This window comes from Schistocerca gregaria, chromosome 3 (assembly GCF_023897955.1).
Source record: "Schistocerca gregaria isolate iqSchGreg1 chromosome 3, iqSchGreg1.2, whole genome shotgun sequence".
Taxonomy (NCBI): Eukaryota; Metazoa; Arthropoda; class Insecta; order Orthoptera; family Acrididae; genus Schistocerca; species Schistocerca gregaria.
Window position 1 is genome coordinate 357,569,451 of NC_064922.1, and position 20,000 is coordinate 357,589,450.

A 20,000-nucleotide genomic window follows, 5' to 3' on the forward strand; every position below is an offset into this window, starting at 1 on the left:
GCATTGAAGATAACCAGTCGCCTGTTAAATTTTTAAGAGTGGAAAAAGTACTATTGTTTATATTCTGTCTACATGATATCGACTTTTCCCACCACTTTAACCAGGTCGTTGGCAATACTTTGTATATTTACTCCCACATTGTTGTTCCTGCAGCACCATGTTCAAGGACCTAAACTCCCTGTACCCAGACAGAGAAGGAGCATCCTCCTCTGGTGCCTACCAATGACTGGAACCCCTTTTGGAAACCCTGTTGGCAGAAGTGTGCAGACCAGTGACCCAACACCAGACAGTTGCTGAGGAAGCCAAGACTATGGATTCCAGGACTGGCCTCTCCTCTTCTGTGCCTATCCACACTCAACTCGGTTCTTCAGAGGACCTGTCAACCTCTGTATATGACACAGTTTTGACACCTAAGTGTTTGGCCTACCGTGCAGCTACCATGATGGTGTGGTTTTCTCTTTTGATTATCTTCAGGATTTGTGATTTAGGTTCTTCTTCTTCTTGGCTTTTGGTGTTGGCTGTGGTTCTGGTAGCATGGCAGCAGTCAGCCAGGATGATAAGTCCTGCAGCTCGCATCTGTGGGCACGCGGAGTAGCAAGTTAAGCTGCTAGATGTTGAGCAGCTGGCAACTTGGCTGTACCCACAACAGTGTCACAGACATTTAGAGCAGCAGGGTGTTTGACTACATTCATCGTACAGTCATAGAGTATCAGGAGCAATGTGACAAGGCTGCCAATGTCTCCACTTCTAGCAGCATCAGTATAGTTGTTGCTGAGTGCTATGTTTTGCAGTTGGTAGCTCTGTCATGGCCGCTGCCACCTTCCGAGAAGCTGACATCTAACCTAGTCTTCTTCTGGCTTGTGGGACAGAGATTGTAGTTGTGTGTTCCGTTTCCACTGCTGCTTGTGGACCACACCACATCTCCAGCACATGTGGGCTGTCAATCTGCACCTGCAGTGTGCAGTTTATGGAGCAGACATACCTCCTGCTGGGAGTTGGTGTGGGCACAGCTGCTGCCTCGGTTCAGCAGTAGCAGCAGTTCCACACTGTTGAAGCCTCCGTCGAGGCTCACATTCAGTGGTGCATTTGCACATGGACCTCAGCCAGTGCTGCTCCACATTGCTGACATAACACGCCAGTGTGCAGACAGAGTGAGTTGTCTTCTGGATGGTTGGTGTCTTGTAGGTTATTCCACTTGGCATGCTAAGGCAGCTTTGAATTTCTCACAACCAGGGTAACATGCTGCGTGTTTTCTACCACAGTTTGTACACTAAGGTGCTTCTTCGTGTGGCAGTGAGCAGCACATGTGACATAGACATCAGGCATAAAGCATTGATGTACCCTGTGCCCGATGCACTAGCATCTGAAACATTGATGAAGTTGTTGCCTCGCCTTCAAGTTCTGCACTGTGACTGCCATCTTTGCCATTTTATTATAAACTTTCTTGGTGCCCTGAATGTATGTAAATAATTGCAACAGTATATTATCTAAGGTGCTTGTATTTCCAGGTCAGAATCTTTTCTGCCTTTATCAAAGACATAGAGGAAATGCCACAACCTTCTCCATGGGGAATGAAGATGACCTTGGGACAATTACTTGCAGAGTTTCCAAATTCATCAGGAGGAGGTATGTCCATAAATATTCTGTATTTAGGTGAAATACAGTTTCTCTGTAATCTAAGAAAATTTTGCAAACCTTTTCCACTTTTTCTCATGTGAGATTTCCTATTTTATTTGCAGGAGGATGGGTACGAGCTGTTGCCTTCTCAGGCGATGGGAACAGAGTTTGTTGGGTGGGGCATGACTCTTCCATATCCGTAGCTGATGCAAACAAACAAATGACAGTTAGCAAATTACGTACTGAGTTCCTGCCATTTCTGAGCTGTGCATGGGTTGGTCGAAACTCAGTAGTTGCAGCTGTAAGTAATTTTATGAAGTGTCTAAGAATATTTTGAAACTTATTAGTTGTTATTCAGTAAGTCATCTTTTGGATATATTTAGTAGTTGATTGGAGAACAAATGTTGGTGAACTTATATGACCACATTGGTTACCCACAAAAGTGGCAGGTGCGCAGAAAAAAGAAGTCATGTGCAAAATAATCTTACCTCTCATATTGGCCAATGAGATCAGTATGTTACATACAAGAAATTGATAAATGTGGCTGATACGATTGATAGTCCCTTGACGTTTGAAATGAACAGTGTAACTGATTGAAACTTACCAAGATATTAATTAAAACTCTGTGTTGAACTGAGTCCAAAACCTAGACCCTTGCCTTTAGTGGAATGCTGTTACTAGCAGAAATATTGAAACAGGTCATATGATCCACCTTGCAGCTTCACCTTAGCAGTACCTCACTCCCACTTCACAAATTACACAGAGGGTCTAATATATACATCTTGATGAACTAGCACCCTTAATTGCTTAGCTACAGTCTGTGTGTTGTTTCGAGAGTGAATGGCACGATCTGAGAGAATACTTTGACTGTACATACATGCAATTATTCTGTTAGGATGGGATTTCTTTTTATTATCTCATGAAGAAAAAATCCCATCCTAACAGAATAATTCTTTATGTGGTTGTTATTATCTCATGCCCCACCATGAACTATGGACCTTGCCGTTGGTGGGGAGGCTTGCGTGCCTCAATGATAAAGATAGCCGTACCGTAGGTGCAACCACAACGGAGGGGTATCTGTTGAGAGGCCAGACAAACGTGTGGTTCCTGAAGAGGGGCAGCAGCCTTTTCAGTAGTTGCAGGGGCAACAGTCTGGATGATAGACTGATCTGGCCTTGTAACACTAACCAAAACGGCCTTGCTGTGCTGGTACTGCGAACAGCTGAAAGCAAGGGAAAACTACAGCCGTGATTTTTCCCGAGGGTGTGCAGCTTTACTGTATAATTAAATGACGATGGCATCCTCTTGGGTAAAATATGACGGAGGTAAAATAGTCCACCATTTGGATATCCGGGCGGGGACTACTCAAGAGGATGTTATCAGGAGAAAGAAAACTGGCGTTCTACGAATCGGAGCGTGGAATGTCAGATCCCTTAATCGGGCAGGTAGGTTAGAAAATTTAAAAAGGGAAATTGATAGGTTAAAGTTAGATATAGTGGGAAATAGTGGAGTTCAGTGGCAGGGGGAACAAGACTTCTGGTTAGGTACTAAAGGGTTATAAACACAAAATCAAATAGGGGTAATGCAGGACTAGGTTTAATAATGAATTAAAAAATAGGAGTGCAGGTAAGCTACTACAAACAGCATAGTGAACGCATTATTGTGGCCAAGATAGACACAAAGCCCATGCCTACTACAGTAGTACAAGTTTATATGCCAACTAGCTTTGCAGATGATGAAGAAACGGATGAAATAGGTGATGAAATAAAAGAAATTATTCAGGTAGTGAAGGGAGACGAAAATTTAATAGTCATGGGTGACTGGAATTCGGTAGTAGGAAAAGGAAGAGAAGGAAACGTAGTAGGTGAATATGGATTGGGGGTAAGAAATGAAAGAGGAAGCCGCCTGGTAGAATTTTGCACAGAGCATAACTTAATCATAGCTAACACTTGGTTCAAGAATCATGAAAGAAGGTTGTATACATGGAAGAACCCTGGAGATACTAAAAGGTTTCAGATAGGTTATATGATGGTAAGACAGGGATTTAGGAACCAGATTTTAAATTGTAAGACATTTCCAGGGGCAGATGTGAACTCTGACCACAATCTATTGGTTATGACCTGTAGATTAAAACTGAAGAAACTGCAAAAAGGTGGGAATTTAAGGAGACAGGACCTGAATAAACTGAAAGAACCAGGGGTTGTACTGACTTTCAGGGAGAGCATAAGGGAACAATTGACAGGAATGGGGGAAAGAAATACAGTAGAAGAAGAATGGGTAGCTTTGAGGGGTGAAATAGTGAAGGCAGCTGAGGATCATACAAGGCAATGTACTTGAGGACAATATTATGGAAATGGAAGAGGATGTGGATGAAGATGAAATGGGAGATATGATACTGCGTGAAGAGTTTGACAGAGCACTGAAAGACCTGAGTCGAAGCAAGGCCCCAGGAGTAGACAACATTCCATTAGAACTACTGACAGCCATGGGAGAGCCAGGCCTAACAAAACTCTACCATCTGGTAAGCGAGATATACGAGACAGGCGAAATTCCCTCAGACTTCAAGCAGAAAATAGTAATTCCAATCCCAAAGAAAGCAGGTGTTGACAGATGTGAAAATTACCAAGCTATCAGTTTAATAAGTCACAGCTGCAAAATACTAACGTGAATTCTTTACAGACGAATGGAAAAACTGGTAGAAGCTGACCTCGGGGAAGATCAGTTTGGATTCCGTAGAAATGTTGGAACACGTGAGGCAATACTGACCCTACAACTTATCTTAGAAGAAAGATTAAGGAAAAGCAAACCTACGTTTCTAGCATTTGTAGAACTAGAGAAAGCTTTTGACAATGTTGACTGGAATATTCTCTTTCAAATTCTGAAGGTGGCAGGTGTAAAATACAGGAAGTGAAAGACTATTTACAATTTGTACAGAAACCAGATGGCAGTTATAAGAGTCTAGGGACATGAAAGGGAAGCAGCAGTTGGGAAGGGAGTGAGACAGGGTTGTAGCCTCTCCCCAGTGTTATTCAATCTGTATATTGAGCAAGGAGTAAAGGAAACAATAGTAAACTTCGGAGTAGGTATTAAAATCCATGGAGAAGAAATAAAAACTTTGAGGTTTGCCAATGACATTGTAATTCTGTCAGAGGCAGCAAAGGACTTGGAAGAGCAGTTGAACGGAATGGACAGTATATTGAAAAAAGGGTATAAGATGAACATCAACAAAAGCAAAACGAGGATAATGGAATGTAGTCGAATTAAGTCAGGTGATGCTGAGGGAATTAGATTAGGAAATGAGACACTTAAAGTAGTAAAGGAGTTTTGCTATTTAGGGAGCAAAATAACTGATGATGGTCGAAGTAGAGAGGTATAAAATGTAGACTGGAAATGGCAAGGAAAGTGTTTCAGAAGAAGAGAAATTTGTTAACATCGAGTATAGATTTAAGTGTCAGGAAGTCGGTTCTGAATGTATTTGTATGGAATGTAGCCATGTATGGAAGTGAAACATGGACGATAAATAGTTTGGACAAGAAGAGAATAAAAGCTTTCAAAATGTGGTGCTACAGAAGAATGCTGAAGATTAGATGGGTAGATCACATAACTAATGAGGAGGTACTGAATAAAATTGGGGAGAAGAGGAATTTGTGGCACAAATTGACTAGAAGGAGGGATCAGTTGGTAGTACATATTCTGAGGCATCAAGGGATCACGAATTTGGTACTGGAGGGCAGCGTGGAGGGTAAAAATCATAGAGGGAGACCCAGAGATGAATATACTAAGCAGATTCAGAAGGATGTAGGCTGCAGTAGGTACTGGGAGATGAAGAAGCTTGCACAGGATGGAGAGCAGCATCAAACCAGTCTCGAGACTGAAGACCACAACAACAACAGCAACAAACATTATCTCTTGAATAATGAGCTTTGAAGAATGTTGTTCTAAACTTCTTTGTTTCAAATGGGAAAGCACGCTTGTATGGTGAAGGTACAAACCAAGTATTTAAGTAACAGCAAGGGCAGAATATCCTTTGCAGCTTATTTCACAGAAAGATCATTGTTGAATGATTCAAATGGTACTGCAACAATTATTTATGTTGACAGCATTTACATAGACATTACTGGGAAGTTTAGAAAACAAAAAGTGTGCACACTTTATTTGCTGATGCAAGTAAAGGTCCACCACCACCACCACCACTTCCGGAGGAAAGAAAAATTGTGAAGGCTTGATAAATTAGCAAATGTGTGGCTAAAGGTCCATTGTTCTAGATTCCAATCCCCAGTTAGTCCTAGTAGAATTTTTTGTCTTCCTTATTGTTTCTTTTGTCTGTGGCAACAATTTGTATAAATGAAAAATGTCATGTTGTCCAATTGTTAGGAGTCCACATTAAAATATTGGTTCCCCTATAATTAATGTTATCATGAGATAAAGGTTACTCATAGACAGTTGATAATAGGAATGGATCATTCTATAAGTTACGTTTGACATTGTAACAGTAACAGTAACAGTGCATGGCAGAGTTCTATTCTGAGTCCTGAAGATGGCGTGATGTTGGTACTAAGTTGATTGTCTTCAGTAGAAATAGTAGTGCAGCTATGTATTATTTTACAAAGCAGTTTTTAACCTTCCTAAAAATGTTCATCACCTAGAATAAAAACAGGTAATATGTGCTTAAAATTTTATTTTTATTATTAACACCACCATGCTGTATAGGCTGTACAATAAATTTGTGTTGCCTGGTGATCAGTTTGGTGATCAGTTCAATTGCAACAGTTACACACAAAGGTTTCTTTCATGAGCAGTTTTATAAAAAGGAAATTCTGTAAATAAATCCATCTCAGCTGTATTATCCTTAGACTGTACACATTTTTCATGCTTCACACCCTTTTCAAGCATATTTCCAGTACATAAGAGTAAGTTTAATTCAATGATGAGTTATGGTTCTAATGTTCTCAACAAAGTAACATATGCCTACCTGTTCTGGCAATTGCTTGAAAATTGGTGTGGCGTCCATAGCCAAACAATAAAGAGAGTACTATAGCTCAGGTGGAATTATGTTCCTGTTTCACATGTCATTCACATATTTGTGGCACCACTTTGTTCACCCAGTAAAATGTTAACAGTACTGTACAAAAATAGTGGACGCTTATCCAACTGACTATTTGTTTTGACTTGTGAGGTTTTTCATTATCAGATAGAATTCTCTCACTTGTTTGAAACTGTAACTGCACATATTTCCAGAAGCTACCATCGGGTGCCTTATGCCTTACATGGTCATTACTCATTCACTGAAAGGAGGGAAAGAAAGTGCTTTTTATATTTCTCTGTACATGCTAAAATCCTTTTAGTGTGTCTAACGTACTGAGTCTTCATTTATTTTTCTGGGTTACAAACCATATTAGCCATGTACTAAACATAGTAGCTTTTTTTAAAATTTGAAGTTACATGCATCATGCATCATCTGTTACCAGGATTATCATCAATTTTTCGCGAAATTAGCAACACCAGGTGTCTATTGATGCATTGTTAGTGGTTTCAAATTGATTGAAACAGTAAAACAATAAGTAACAATTATTGGTGATCAGAGATAAAAGTAAGAATGAGAGGGAATAAATTGTTTTTATTTTTTATAGTAAGAGGTTTCTGACTGAAATGTTTACTTCTGTAAAAGCTTCAACAGTTTCTTTCCCAAAATGGTTCGTGCTTGTTTTCCTCTTTTGGCCCTATATAAGCTTTCAACAAATGATTGTTTCGGTTGAGAAGCAGCAGCATTTTCCCACTGGTGACTAGTGTATTTCCCTAAGTTAAAGTGTTTTCCACATTATCTTTCTTTTCCACCCAGTTCAATAATTAACAAAAAAAAAATGCAGAACACTGATCTCATATTTATAGTGTATGAGCCCTGATTAGCATATTGCACAGCCCTTCTATGGGCATGTATAGCCTTTAGGTCCATAACTGACAGTGCTGCAGGCAGAACTGAAAAGGTACTTAGACTACAGGTAGAACCAAAAATAGTTATTCGTGCTTTACAGGAAAAGTCTGTGTGGTCAAAATATGTTGACCGATGTTTTCTGGTTTCCGTAGTGTGGTCATTCGTTGCAGTCTGCTACAATCAAGAACTTAGACCCCTTCTACTCCATCGATGAATATCATAACAGAGACTGTTAATCCAGCTTAAGTAAATGTATCTGTTAGATTTCAGTTTTGACAACACTTGGTCATAACAGTCAAGATTAGGTATTTTCTGTACGATAAATTTATTAATAGTGCATAACAGTGTTTCATTCTGACAGTGTGTTAATTCTGTAAATATTAGCTATTCCAGTTTACTGCATTGCATTAACCTATTTTGACTGTCTCCTGACAAATGGTCAGGGTAGTAAGTATTAGATTCAAATGATTTATGTTTTTATGTTATACTTTCTGACATGTTCCTCACCCATGAGTATCATCTCATTTTTTGGGCCTGCGGAATGAAAACTGAATCTAATCTAATCACATGTGATGATAATATCGCCAATGCCTTCTGATGATGTGGGAGCCTACCCCGTGATGGATCAGTATTAGTCTCATCACTCATTTTAAAGTAAGAAAGGAACTAGCAAAGTGTCATGTGCACTGAATTTGATATGGTTGGCATCATCATAAACAAGGTAGTTTAGGTTCCACCTCCATCTCATCTAAAACTTCCAGATTTAAATTCCAGTAATGTAATGAATTTGGTGTGGTTGGCATCATCATAAATGAGGTAGTTTAGGTTCCACCTCCATCCCATCTAAAACTCCCAGATTTAAGTTCCAGTAATGTAATATCAATGAAAACTGCAACAGGCTTTTTTACTAAACAGATATTTCCTAGTCTTTTTGAAAGAGTGTTTAGCTATGGTAATGGCAATTGGATGATAGCAGTTTGTTGTATTTTTGGTAACTGTCAAGAAGTTTGCTTCACTTTACTTTACTTCCAGGAGAACTCTCAGTGCTGTAGAATTTAGGTGTACGGTGACTTCTCAAAGAAATCTATATTATTTACCCCAAACTGTTTTTCTTTACTGATGGCAATGAAAACATGGCATCTTCCTATGTAATGGTTCACACTGATTGAAATTTTGTAATATGTGCCGCTATTATTGGTTGATTTTTTGTGCAAATTGATGTACTAGTACCTATAGTGCCAAAATTATTTTCAGGCCTCTAGCAGACAGGTATGTGCTACGTGAACATTTGAATACTGCAGATTGTCACTTCTTGGTTGATACTGTTTAATAAGGTACTAACGAAACAAGAAGTCACACTCATGCCTGAAATGGAAGAGTGACTAGCAACCTTCACTGCTGCTGACATTTTAGTGTATGACACATCCTTATAGTCTTACTTATGAAATGTGACACTTAGCACTCTGTTTCCATTAGCTCAGTTTGTTGCATTTTTCATGAAAGCAGATGGTGCACCAGTAAGGAACTGGAATCGCTTTAGAGATAATGGTGACTCAAATCTGCATATGGCTTCAATATTTAAGTTCGTTCCTATTTCAGTAAATCACCCAAGGCAAATTCTAGAATGATTTCCTTAAAAAGGACACAACCGATTTCCTTCCACATCTTATCTTATGCTTCTTCTGTAATGACTATGTTATTGACAGGGCGTAAATCTCTACTCTTACTATTTGTTCTTTTTTCTCTTATACATATTAATTTATTTTTAATGTTTATGAAGTTATCTCTCAAATTCATAAACTTAAATTTTCCGGTGTGTATTTACCATAGTTTCTCTTCACTGCTTCTGGATCCTGTAACAGTTATTTATTTAATTTGATCTTTTTACGGAAGCTCTGTTTGCTGATATAATTTGAATTATCCTTACACTGGTTCAGATATCTGATAATATTTTAAATTCGGAACTCTCCAGTGATTCTTATGCTTTCAGGGTCACAGTTGTTGCCCAATGTTGTACACAGTAAATGATGCTGGACAGATATATTTAAATTGTAAACTTGATCAGTCACAGAAGAAAGAAGCAGGGGGCTTAAGGTAAGTGTAGATGATAAACTAGTTTACACAAGATAAATGCAGATAGGAGCCAAAAGCTTGTATGAGGACTCTCTAGAGCTAAAGAAATTTCCAAGACTATCTTTTCCAAATATCCCATGTTGGCATGGTCTGTAATACACACAGGAGATCTGACTGAGCTCCATGTAGGTAAACAAGGTTTTAGCAAATGTCAGCCCATGTTCGCTATGATAGAAAGCAAAATAACAACTGATAATGGGAATATTGAAAGAATGCTTTCTGCGAGGATGGTCCCTTGGCAGTTTGAGTTGTTGAAATTTTGTTAACAGTCCAAGAAATATAGTTCCTTATTTTTCACAGTCATTTTCAAATTTCAATTTGTTATTAGCTATCTCTACCTCACTGCTCAATGTCATTCCTCCGTCCAATCCACTCCCCTGCTCTTTGTATTTATCCCAGTGCCTTCTATATAAAGTAACACAAATTTAATAAATGCAGTTTAAAGAGTGGCACCACATGAATGAAGTTAGGTTTTCATAGTTGAAGCTTGTACTCATTTCTACTACAGTAGCTCCTCTCATCTTGAGAATTGCTAGAGCTGAAAAAAGAATATGAATGCACATCTGCAAGTGATTAGAATTTTTGCTGGTACTAATTCTAGTACAGTAATTGACAAGTTTCTTCTTAATAGTTATTAACATTAATTAAATTACACAGCATCTTAGATTGTATTCATTGGAAGTTGTTGGATGGCACAGACTATTCACATCTTGCCTGGAAACTGGAAAAAAATGTTCTGTGCATCAACACAGATTATCTTCAGTGCAACAGCAAGAATAGCACACACACAATTTTCAGCAATATACTGTGAATTCTGTTGGCATTGTACTGGTAACAAGAGAGCTTCTGAATGGGTCAATATATTGGTTCATATAGACATTGTGAAGTTAGTGGATTCCCTCTATAACACACTGAAAGGAACAGCAGTCACCATTTGTAATATTTGTTTAAACCAGTCCATGCAATTGCATACTTTCAAATGGCCACCCTAATCCAAAAACGCCCTCATCCCCTTCCTCCTGCCTATGGATTTCAATGCACACCATCCCCTGAGAAGTAGTGCCACATAGTCTTTTAGGGGCCAGTGCCACACATGGCATCTTTTCAGATATTGGCCTTGCAGTGTCTCCTCTCAAACTCTTGACTTCACTGCAGTGGTCTCTACACAACGACCCATGTGACACTGACCACTTTCCAGTGGTTATGTCACTTCTTTCTCACCATGTGACTGACCTGTTACGATTTTGGGCTCTTTGAAGAGCCATTTGTTAGTTGTATACCTCTTCTAACAAATGGCTCTTCAAAGAGCCCAACATCGTAACAAGTCAGTCACATGGTGAGAAAGAAGTGACATAACCACCGGAAAGTAGTGAGTTTCTTCTGGTTAAACAATGATGGTGTGATGGCGTGTTCTTGGGTAAAATATTCCGGAGGTAAAATAGTCCCCCATTCAGATCTCCAGGTGGGGACTACTCAAGAGGATTCCGTTATCAGGAGAAAGAAAACTGGCATTCTACGCATCGGAGCATGGAATGTCAGATCCCTTAGTCAGGCAGGTAGGTTAGAAAATTTAAAAAGGGAAATGGATAGGTTAAAGTTAGATATAGTGGGAATTAGTGAAGTTCGGTGGCAGGAGGAACACTACTTTTGGTCGGATGACTACTGGGTTATAAACACAAAACCAAATAGGAGTAATGCAGGAGTAGGTTTAATAATAAATAGGAAAATAGGAATGCGGGTAAGCTACTACAAACAGCATAGTGAACGCATAATTGTGGCCAAGATAGACATGAAGCCCACACCTACCACAATAGTACAAGTTTACATGCCAACAAGCTCTGCAGATGATGAAAAAATTGAAGTAATGTATGATGAAATAAAAGAAATTATTCAGGTAGTGAAGGGAGACTAAAATTTAATAGTCATGGGTGAATGGAATTCGGTAGTAGGAAAAGGAAGAGAAGGAAACGTAGTAGGTGAATATGGATTGGGGGCAAGAAATGAAAGAGGAAGCCGCCTGGTAGAATTTTGCACATAGCACAACTTAGTCATAGCTAACACTTGGTTCAAGAATCATAAAAGAAGGTAGTGCACGTGGAAGAAGCTTGGAGATACTGACAGGTTTCAGATAGATTATATAATGGCAAGACAGAGATTTAGGAACCAGATTTTAAATTGTAAGACATTTCCAGGGGCAGATGTGGACTCTGACCACAGTCTATTGGTTATGAACTGTAGATCAAAACTGAAGAAATGGCAAAACGGTGGGAATTTAAGGAGATATGACCTGGATAAACTGACTAAACCAGAGGTTGTACAGACTTTCAGGGAGAGCATAAGAGAACAATTGACAGGAATGGGGGAAAGAAATACAGTAGAAGAAGAATGGGTAGCTTTGAGGGGTGAAGTAGTGAAGGCAGCTGAGGATCATACAAGGCAATGTACTTGAGGACAATATTATGTAAATGGAAGAGGATGTAGATGAAGATGAAATGGGAGATATGATACTGCGTGAAAAGTTTGACAGAGCACTGAAAGACCTGAGTTTAAACAAGGCCCCGAGAGTAGACAACATTCCATTAGAACTACTGACAGCTTTGGGAGAGCCATTCCTGACAAAACTCTACCATCTGGTGAGCAAGATGTATGAGACAAACGAAGTACCCTCAGACTTCACGAAGAATACAATAATTCCAATCCCAAAGAAAGCAGGTGATGACAGATGTGAAAATTACCGAACTATCAGTTTAATAATTCATGGCTGCAAAATACTAACGCGAATTCTTTACAGACGAATGGAAAAACTAGTAGAAGACGACCTCGCGGAAGATCAGCTTGGATTCCGTAGAAATGTTGGAACACGTGAGGCAAACTGACCCCACGACTTACCTTAGAAATTAGATTAAGGAAAGACAAACCTACATTTCTATCATTTGTAGACTTAGAGAAAGCTTTTGACAATGTTGACTAGAATACTCTCTTTCAAATTATGAAGGTGGCAGGTGTGAAATACAGGGAGCGAGAAGCTTTTTACGATTTGTACAGAAAGCAGTTGGCAGTTATGAGAGTCGAGGGACATGAAAGGGAAGCAGTGGTTGGGAAGGGAGTGAGACAGGTCTGTAGCCTCTCCCTGATGTTATTCAATCTCTATATTGAGCAAGCAGTGAGAGAAACAATAGAAAAAATCGGAGTAGGTATTAAAATCCATGGAGAAGAAATTAAAACTTTCAGGTTTGCTGACAACATTGCATTTCTGTCAGAGACAGTAAAGGACTTGGAAGAGCAGTTGAACGGAATGGATAGTGTCTTGAAATGAGGATATAAGATGAACATCAACAACAGCAAAACGAGGCTAATAGAATGTAGTCGAATTAAGTCGGGAGATGCTGAGAGAATTAGATTAGGAAATGAGACACTTAAAGTAGTGAAGGAGTTTTGCTATTTGGGGAGCAATATAACTGATGATGGTCGAAGTAGTGAGGCAATGGCAAGGAAAGCATTTCTGAAGAAGAGCAATTTGTTAACGTCGAGTATAGATTTAAGTGTCAGTCATTTCTGAAAGTATTTGTATGGAGTGTAGCCATGTATGGAAGTGAAACATGGACAATAAATAGTTTGGACAAGAAGAGAATAGAAGATTTCGAAATGTGGTGCTACAGAAGAATGCTGAAGATTAGATGGGTAGATCACATAACTAATGAGGAAGTATTGAATAGGATTGGGGAGAAGAGGAGTTTGTGGCACAACTTGACTAGAAGAAGGGATCAGTTGGTAGGACATGTTCTGAGCCATCCAAGGGATCACCAATTTAGTATTGGAGGGCAGCATGGAGGGTAAAAATCATAGAGGGAGACCAAGAGATGAATACACTAAGCAGATTCAGAAGGATGTAGGTTGCAGTAGGTACTGGGAGATGAAGAAGCTTGCACAGGATAGAGTAGCATGGAGAGTTGCATCCAACCAGTCTCAGGACTGAAGACCACAACAACATACCTCTTCTGCTCTCTTCTCAGATTGCATCAGTAAGGTTGTTGGAAACACCTCCAAAACAGTCACCTGTGCCACTGGAATTGTTATCCCATTTTCTAAGGGCACCTTTTGGCCCTGTGCAATGTCTCAAGTGGCATCCTTTGCAGACCACCCTCATCACTTTTAAGTTACTCCACGCAAATTAATGTGTGAGAAGAAATGCTGGAAGCACTACATCTCATCCTCAGAAATGTATGCCACTTCATCCCCAATGTGGGCCAAGCTTAGAAGTCTCCTGGGCAACCAGAGATCAGCAACTGTTCCAGATCTCTTCTTTCATAGTGGTATTTCTACCGATGCTTCTGTTCTTGCTAAACAACTCATGACCCAGTTTGTGACTGTGTTGGAGTTCTCTTGTTACCCGGCTATGTTTGAATGCATGAAAGACAAGTTGAAAACATCTCCTTATCATTTATCTCCTGTCATGCTGAATTGTATAATGAATCTTTCACTGACTCACCGGAAACTCCTTCGCCCATGCCCCAGACCTTGATTAGATTCAGAATCAGATGGTCCAACATCTGGATGTTACTCTTAAGAGCCCATCCACTCAGGACCACCAACCGTATTTGGCTAGAAGATGTGTTGACTTCACAGTGGCAAGATAATATCATTGCTCCACTCCTGAAACCAGGCCATCAGTGGCTACCAACCTATTAACCTCACCAGTGTGCTCTACAAACTGCTTGCAAACATGGTAGCCCAATGATTATGCACCCACAATTGACCATCTGGTTACTTCCTGGCAGATTAAACCTGTGTGCCCGACCGAAACTCGAACTCGGGACCTTTGCCTTTCGCAGGCAAGTGCTCTACCAACTGAGCTACCAAAGCACAACTCACGCCCGGTCCTTACAGCTTTACTTCTGCCAGTATCTCGTCTCCTACCTTCCAAACTTTACAGAAGCTCTCCTGCGAACCTTGCTGAAGTAAAGCTGTGAGGACCGGGCGGGAGTCAAGCTTCGATAACTCAGTTAGTAGAGCACTTGCCCGCGAAAGGCAAAGGTCCCGAGTTTGAGTCTCGGTCGGGCACACAGTTTTAATCTGCCAGGAAGTTTCATATCAGCGCACACTCCGCTGCAAAGTGAAAACCTCATTCTGGACCATCTGGTTAGGTTGGAAGCAACAATCCAATAATCTTTTTCTGAATGCCAACATCTCATTGCAATTTTTACCTTCATAAGACATACAACACCTCTTGGCACAATTACATTTTATTTACCCTCTGTGACTAGGGCTCCCTGCAGATTTTTATTTATCAGTTTTTATTCGACCAGTTGTTTATGGTTAGAGTTGGTATTTACTCAGCCATCTCCACAGGTCCAGTAGAACTCTGTTCCACAGGCCTCTGTGTTCAGTGTCTCGCTCTATCTCATGGCCATCAGTGGTCTAGTTACCTCTGTTGGACCGGTGGCCACCCTCACACAGTATCTCGTTGCATTTGATCTAATTCCCAATTTGTAGGTCTGGCTCCTTGCCAGTTCCAGGGTGCCATTGGAAGCATGTCAATTTGGACCTTTTTTTGATGGCTGATAATGAGTGGTGTTCCCAATTGTTAACATTTGGACTAAGAGTGGGAGTGGGACAGCTGTGGAAGGGCAGCCATTGTTGCATGCAGGCCCTTGGAACCCCTCTCCTGGCCCTATTCACCTGGTAACATGGTTATTTTTGTCACCTTATCTTATTAGTGTCAATTGAAGTGATGTTCGTTATGTATTTTGTGTTCTCACCTGTACTATTACAAATCTTCTGGCTAAAAGGCGTTCATTCCTACATAAGTGAGTTAGCTCTTAATCAGGTTGGTGGGGGAGGGCGACCGTTGCAGATGGTGAGGTGTCTGTCACCAGAGATGAGTCGTAGTGGAATTCTTGTTTGCTCTCAGACCTGTGTAAGGGCCCAGCCTATTTACTTTTATCTATCTTTAAATTATTTCTCAGCTCTACCATCAATATCTTTTTCAATACCTCAATTTTACCAGTCCTAGACAATTTCATAATTTGATCAACTTTCTGGCTGATGTCACAAATTCCAAATGACCTACCTCTTGACTGAGAGACTGGTGACCTTATCTGTTTGTCCCTTAACCCCCCAATCAACCGGAAACATAACACTGTGTGATGCCAGTTCAGAAAGCAAACTATTACTTTTTATCCCAGGAACTAAAGTGGAAGGAAAGCTAGAAACGTGTGTCCAGAATAAACACCATAAAGTGTAAGTCTTAAGAAAATTAGTGTGCCAAAAGAAGACATGACTAACAGAAATTTTTGTTTCTAAATATTTAAACTGTCTGACAAACTGTTAGGCAAAGTTCAGATATAATGCATTTCGACGCATGCTAACGTGTGATCAGATAATGAACGGTAGAGCACATTAGTCGCTGCATCTCCTCACAATCAGAATGTGTATCACACATTTTGCAAGAAGTTGTTCAGTTGCAGAGCTATATTATTCATATAAAATTGGAAAGTCATCTGTCTAGGATAATTCATCAAGTATGCAAATTTCTTTGAATGGAATTGAAGGGAGGTTTACTGTCTTTGGCCCGAAAAAAAGCATGTTCTTTCAGAATTTTTTTCTCAGGTTGTCTTGTAGACAACATTGTCAAATTTGGTCAAAATATTTATTGATATTTCCTCTACAAACTGGAATTTTGTCAACCGGAAATGTTGAAGAGCAAAGGCGGAAGTGCTGTCGGAACAAAACAAAATTTTTATGTAGACCTCCACGCGCGGTATGTCACAAATCAGCTGGCTCATCTGGAATCAAAATTGAGTTGATGTTAGCAAAGTATATAAGATTCTTTAGGAGTTGTACCTCGCTTAAGTTATTTGGACCATAGGAAACAAAATGGCAGCCATTTTTTTCATCAATTTTTCTACTGTGGTGGCCAAGTAAAAATATTCATAGTTGCTGTATCGGAATGAAAGTGGTACAACTCCTAGACAATTTAGTTTGCTTCGTTGGAAGCAAAGAATCATGCCAATCACTTCAGTAGATTTGAAATTATCGTAACACGCGTTAAAAAAAAAAGTCATTTCGAGAAAATTGTGTTTGAAGTTTTGACTACATATAAATGCAATATTATGCAACTTACATTCAATCTGCTATTCCGGGTCCATAAACTAGTCCTTCTCTTCCACGTAGAAGGCATTCTGCTCAATCAGGTCCACCCTGTGCAGCTCCAGAGCCGCTCATATGGTCAGTGACAAGCGGTTTTCGGCTGCTTGAATCTGGTGCTCATCCGAATGCTTGGTGAACTGCGTCGAATAGAGTCCCAGGGTGATGTCCATCATTGTCATGATCTTCAGAATTGCTGAATACCCTTCATTGGAGCTGCTCACTGCCAGGATAGTCACAGTCTCCACAGTCTTCGCACCAGAATGCAAATGCTTGGGGGCTAACTTCCAAACAAATGCGTTCAAACTTTCATTTGAATTTTGTGTGTTTCCTCCCAAGCACTGGTACAATAACTCATCCTCCGAAAGAAAAAAAGTGAAAAAGGCCAATTTCAGGCAGGCGGAATTTTTTGTTCAACCGCAAATAACAAACATTTCTGTTCCCTATTCAGAAAAATCGTTTCAGGGGTGGATTCTAAACGTGTTTATGGATCCCAAATTGAATTTTTTTTTTAAATCTGTTGTTTGAACCAAAAGATAGTAAACCTCCCATTAAGTTAAGAGGCCATTTGCCTGTATTATTATTTATCTCAACATATTTTGAGTGACATAACACTTTCAGCTTGTCAGACAGGTGTATGTATCTCACTATAAACATATTTCTTGGTAAGTCATTTCATATTCACTCAGCTCGCAAATTATATCTTCTATGTGTATGCTATTTAATTTTTTCACTGTATTTTATGGTCTATTGACTGCACAGTCATGTGGGCATCTGAGAATGGACATACATTATTCTGAAATCGATAGCAGATGGTTTTTATGTACACACCGGTGGTAGCAATTTATATTACCCCTACAGTTTTCTTAGTAAGTAATCTTTTGGTTAGGCCCTATCTTCCATGCTATCCACATTATCTTTGTGTTTGTCTGCTGTAAGGCATATTGTTAACTTGAATGTATTTTGCTCTGATTAACATAGCATTTTGAAAATTTTGAATCATATTGAGAGCTTCAGTTAAGACGTCAGTTGTACATAATGTATCGAGTTTCACTTTGAGCACTGTTTCTGTAAAATATTTTCTTGTCGCTTGTTTGATTATGATTATACGTAAATCAAGCACCATAATACGTAGTATCTAAATTAACACTTTCACTTTTGCAGTGCAATGAAGAAATTTCAGTCTCTAGATCGGCAGGCCCGAGTAGAGGCAAATGATACTACTCTTGAAACGGTTCATCAGAATGCAATAACATGCTTGTGCCTTTACACTGGGGAGAAGGGTGCTGCCACAAAAGTCAGCACAAGTGGACTAGATGGTCAGCTTGTTATCTGGGACTTACAGGTAATTAAACTCATGCAAGTTGTTGCCAAATGGGAGCTTTAGCTTGTTCTGTGCCATAGTAAGTTCTGTGACACAAAAGTAACTTTTATGCAATGTGTCTTTGTGAAGCATGCATGTTTTGTCTTCTTCACGCTAAATTACTGTACTATATGATACTGGTTCATTGCTGTGTTCATTTCCTTCACACACATCCCTGATGCTTCCCCTTCCCCTGCCCCTCCTTTGCTGTCCCCATAATCTGCGGGAACTGATGCATTTGGTGTGTGCATGTGAAGAAGTTATGATACTGTATAAAATATGTTCAGTTCTTCGGTTTTATGTTGAGCACAAATGTAAATTGATTATTAATTTTTTCAGTCACTGGAGAATGCCATCCAAGGAATGAAGATAGTTTAACTGGTGAAAACATTTGCAGATATTGAATTAGGATACAATTATTCTTATGTAATATGTCAACAGAGTCGTCATGGCTGCAATAGTGCAGATAAAAGTACTACTGCTGTTTTAGTAATGTAAAAGTAATATGATTTTTTAGCTGTTAATGACATAGCACAAACATTTTTCTTTTTGTTTTGTACTATGAAACATGCTTTATGATTGTACACTGCCATTTCTTTAAATATTAAAAAGGAAATGATTCTTTTAAGTTGCATTTTATTACTTTTAATTGCTATTCATACACAATTCAAACTCATTACGAACTAAATTAAATATTTGTTTGTAAGATTGTATCCAGCTCACTTTTCTGTCTGTCAATCTTAACAGCTACATTATCAGAGTAGTAGTAATTTCCAGCTGGGTTTCAAAGTTCATATTGACTACTCTAACCATTCCATGTAAGTGTGTTATGTGAAACTAAAATTCTTGTAAAATAAAACATAAAGGACAGGAGGAGGGATACTGACTGTTCTGAGAGTGATTTCAATAAAATTATTTGTTTAGCATTTCACAAGAATATCACAACCAGAAGATAAACTGAAGTGTCTAGTAATAGCATTTCTGAGTTATGTCTGGGCAGTGACCTGGTGTCCAGTATTAACATGGTGTGCTTTAGTCCCAAAATAGAATACAAAGATCCTGTGAGCCATAATGTGTTGATAAATCTATCGTGATGTATAAAAAAGAATACTGACAGATGCCTGATGTAAATAAAATACATTTATCCAATATATCTGTATATCTCATTTGTTGTGATGAATGAATGAAGCTTCATTTTTAAATAAAAAATTAAAATTAATATTTTGAATTAATTATTTGCCTACTTCATATATAACTGTATAGAAAAAATGTTTCTTCCAGCTGACAGCTAATATCGGATAACATAAAAAGTGGAGACAAGAAGTTCTTCTGTCTAGAAAAGAGGAAGTGCAACGGCATCAGAAATTTAACACAAAATTGCCCCCCCCCCCCCACCGCCCCCACTCTCTCTCTACCTCCCCCTCCCCCTCCTCCTCTCCCTCTCCCCCCCCCCCCCCCCCCCCTGCCCCACACCATAACATAATTGGTGCTCAGACTAGGCAGATGGTGCATCAGTAAGATGATAACACAGTTCAATCAATTTTCAAATGAACTTCAGCTTCTGTTGGTTGTTTCTCTGATTTGTTCATATTTAAGTTTCCCTCAAATTTGCAACTCATTCAGTAGTTGGAAACAACCCTACTTCACATGCTGTGAATTGAACAGTGACCCAAATATAGAATAAATTTCCTTTACTTCAAGTCTATAGCCACATTTTTTTGTCACCAGAGTGCGGTTTTGGTCTATAATGACCATCTTGAGATTTGTTTTATAAAAACATGTCCTGGCTCCAGTATATTAGGACATGTT

General features: G+C 39.3%; 1 protein-coding gene across 1 annotated transcript in view; it reads left to right on the forward strand.

The window, feature by feature from the left end:
- The window catches only part of LOC126354041 (actin-related protein 2/3 complex subunit 1A-B), a 38,759-nt gene extending 19,349 nt beyond the window's left edge, over positions 1–19,410 (forward strand). The window contains exons 6-10 of the mRNA XM_050003385.1: positions 1,509–1,626; positions 1,740–1,918; positions 9,540–9,643; positions 17,993–18,173; positions 18,531–19,410. Of these exons, the coding sequence (XP_049859342.1) occupies positions 1,509–1,626; positions 1,740–1,918; positions 9,540–9,643; positions 17,993–18,173; positions 18,531–18,569 (621 nt within the window). The 3' untranslated portion in view covers positions 18,570–19,410. The remainder of the gene's footprint in view (positions 1–1,508; positions 1,627–1,739; positions 1,919–9,539; positions 9,644–17,992; positions 18,174–18,530) is intronic.
- Positions 19,411–20,000: the final 590 nt, after the last annotated feature.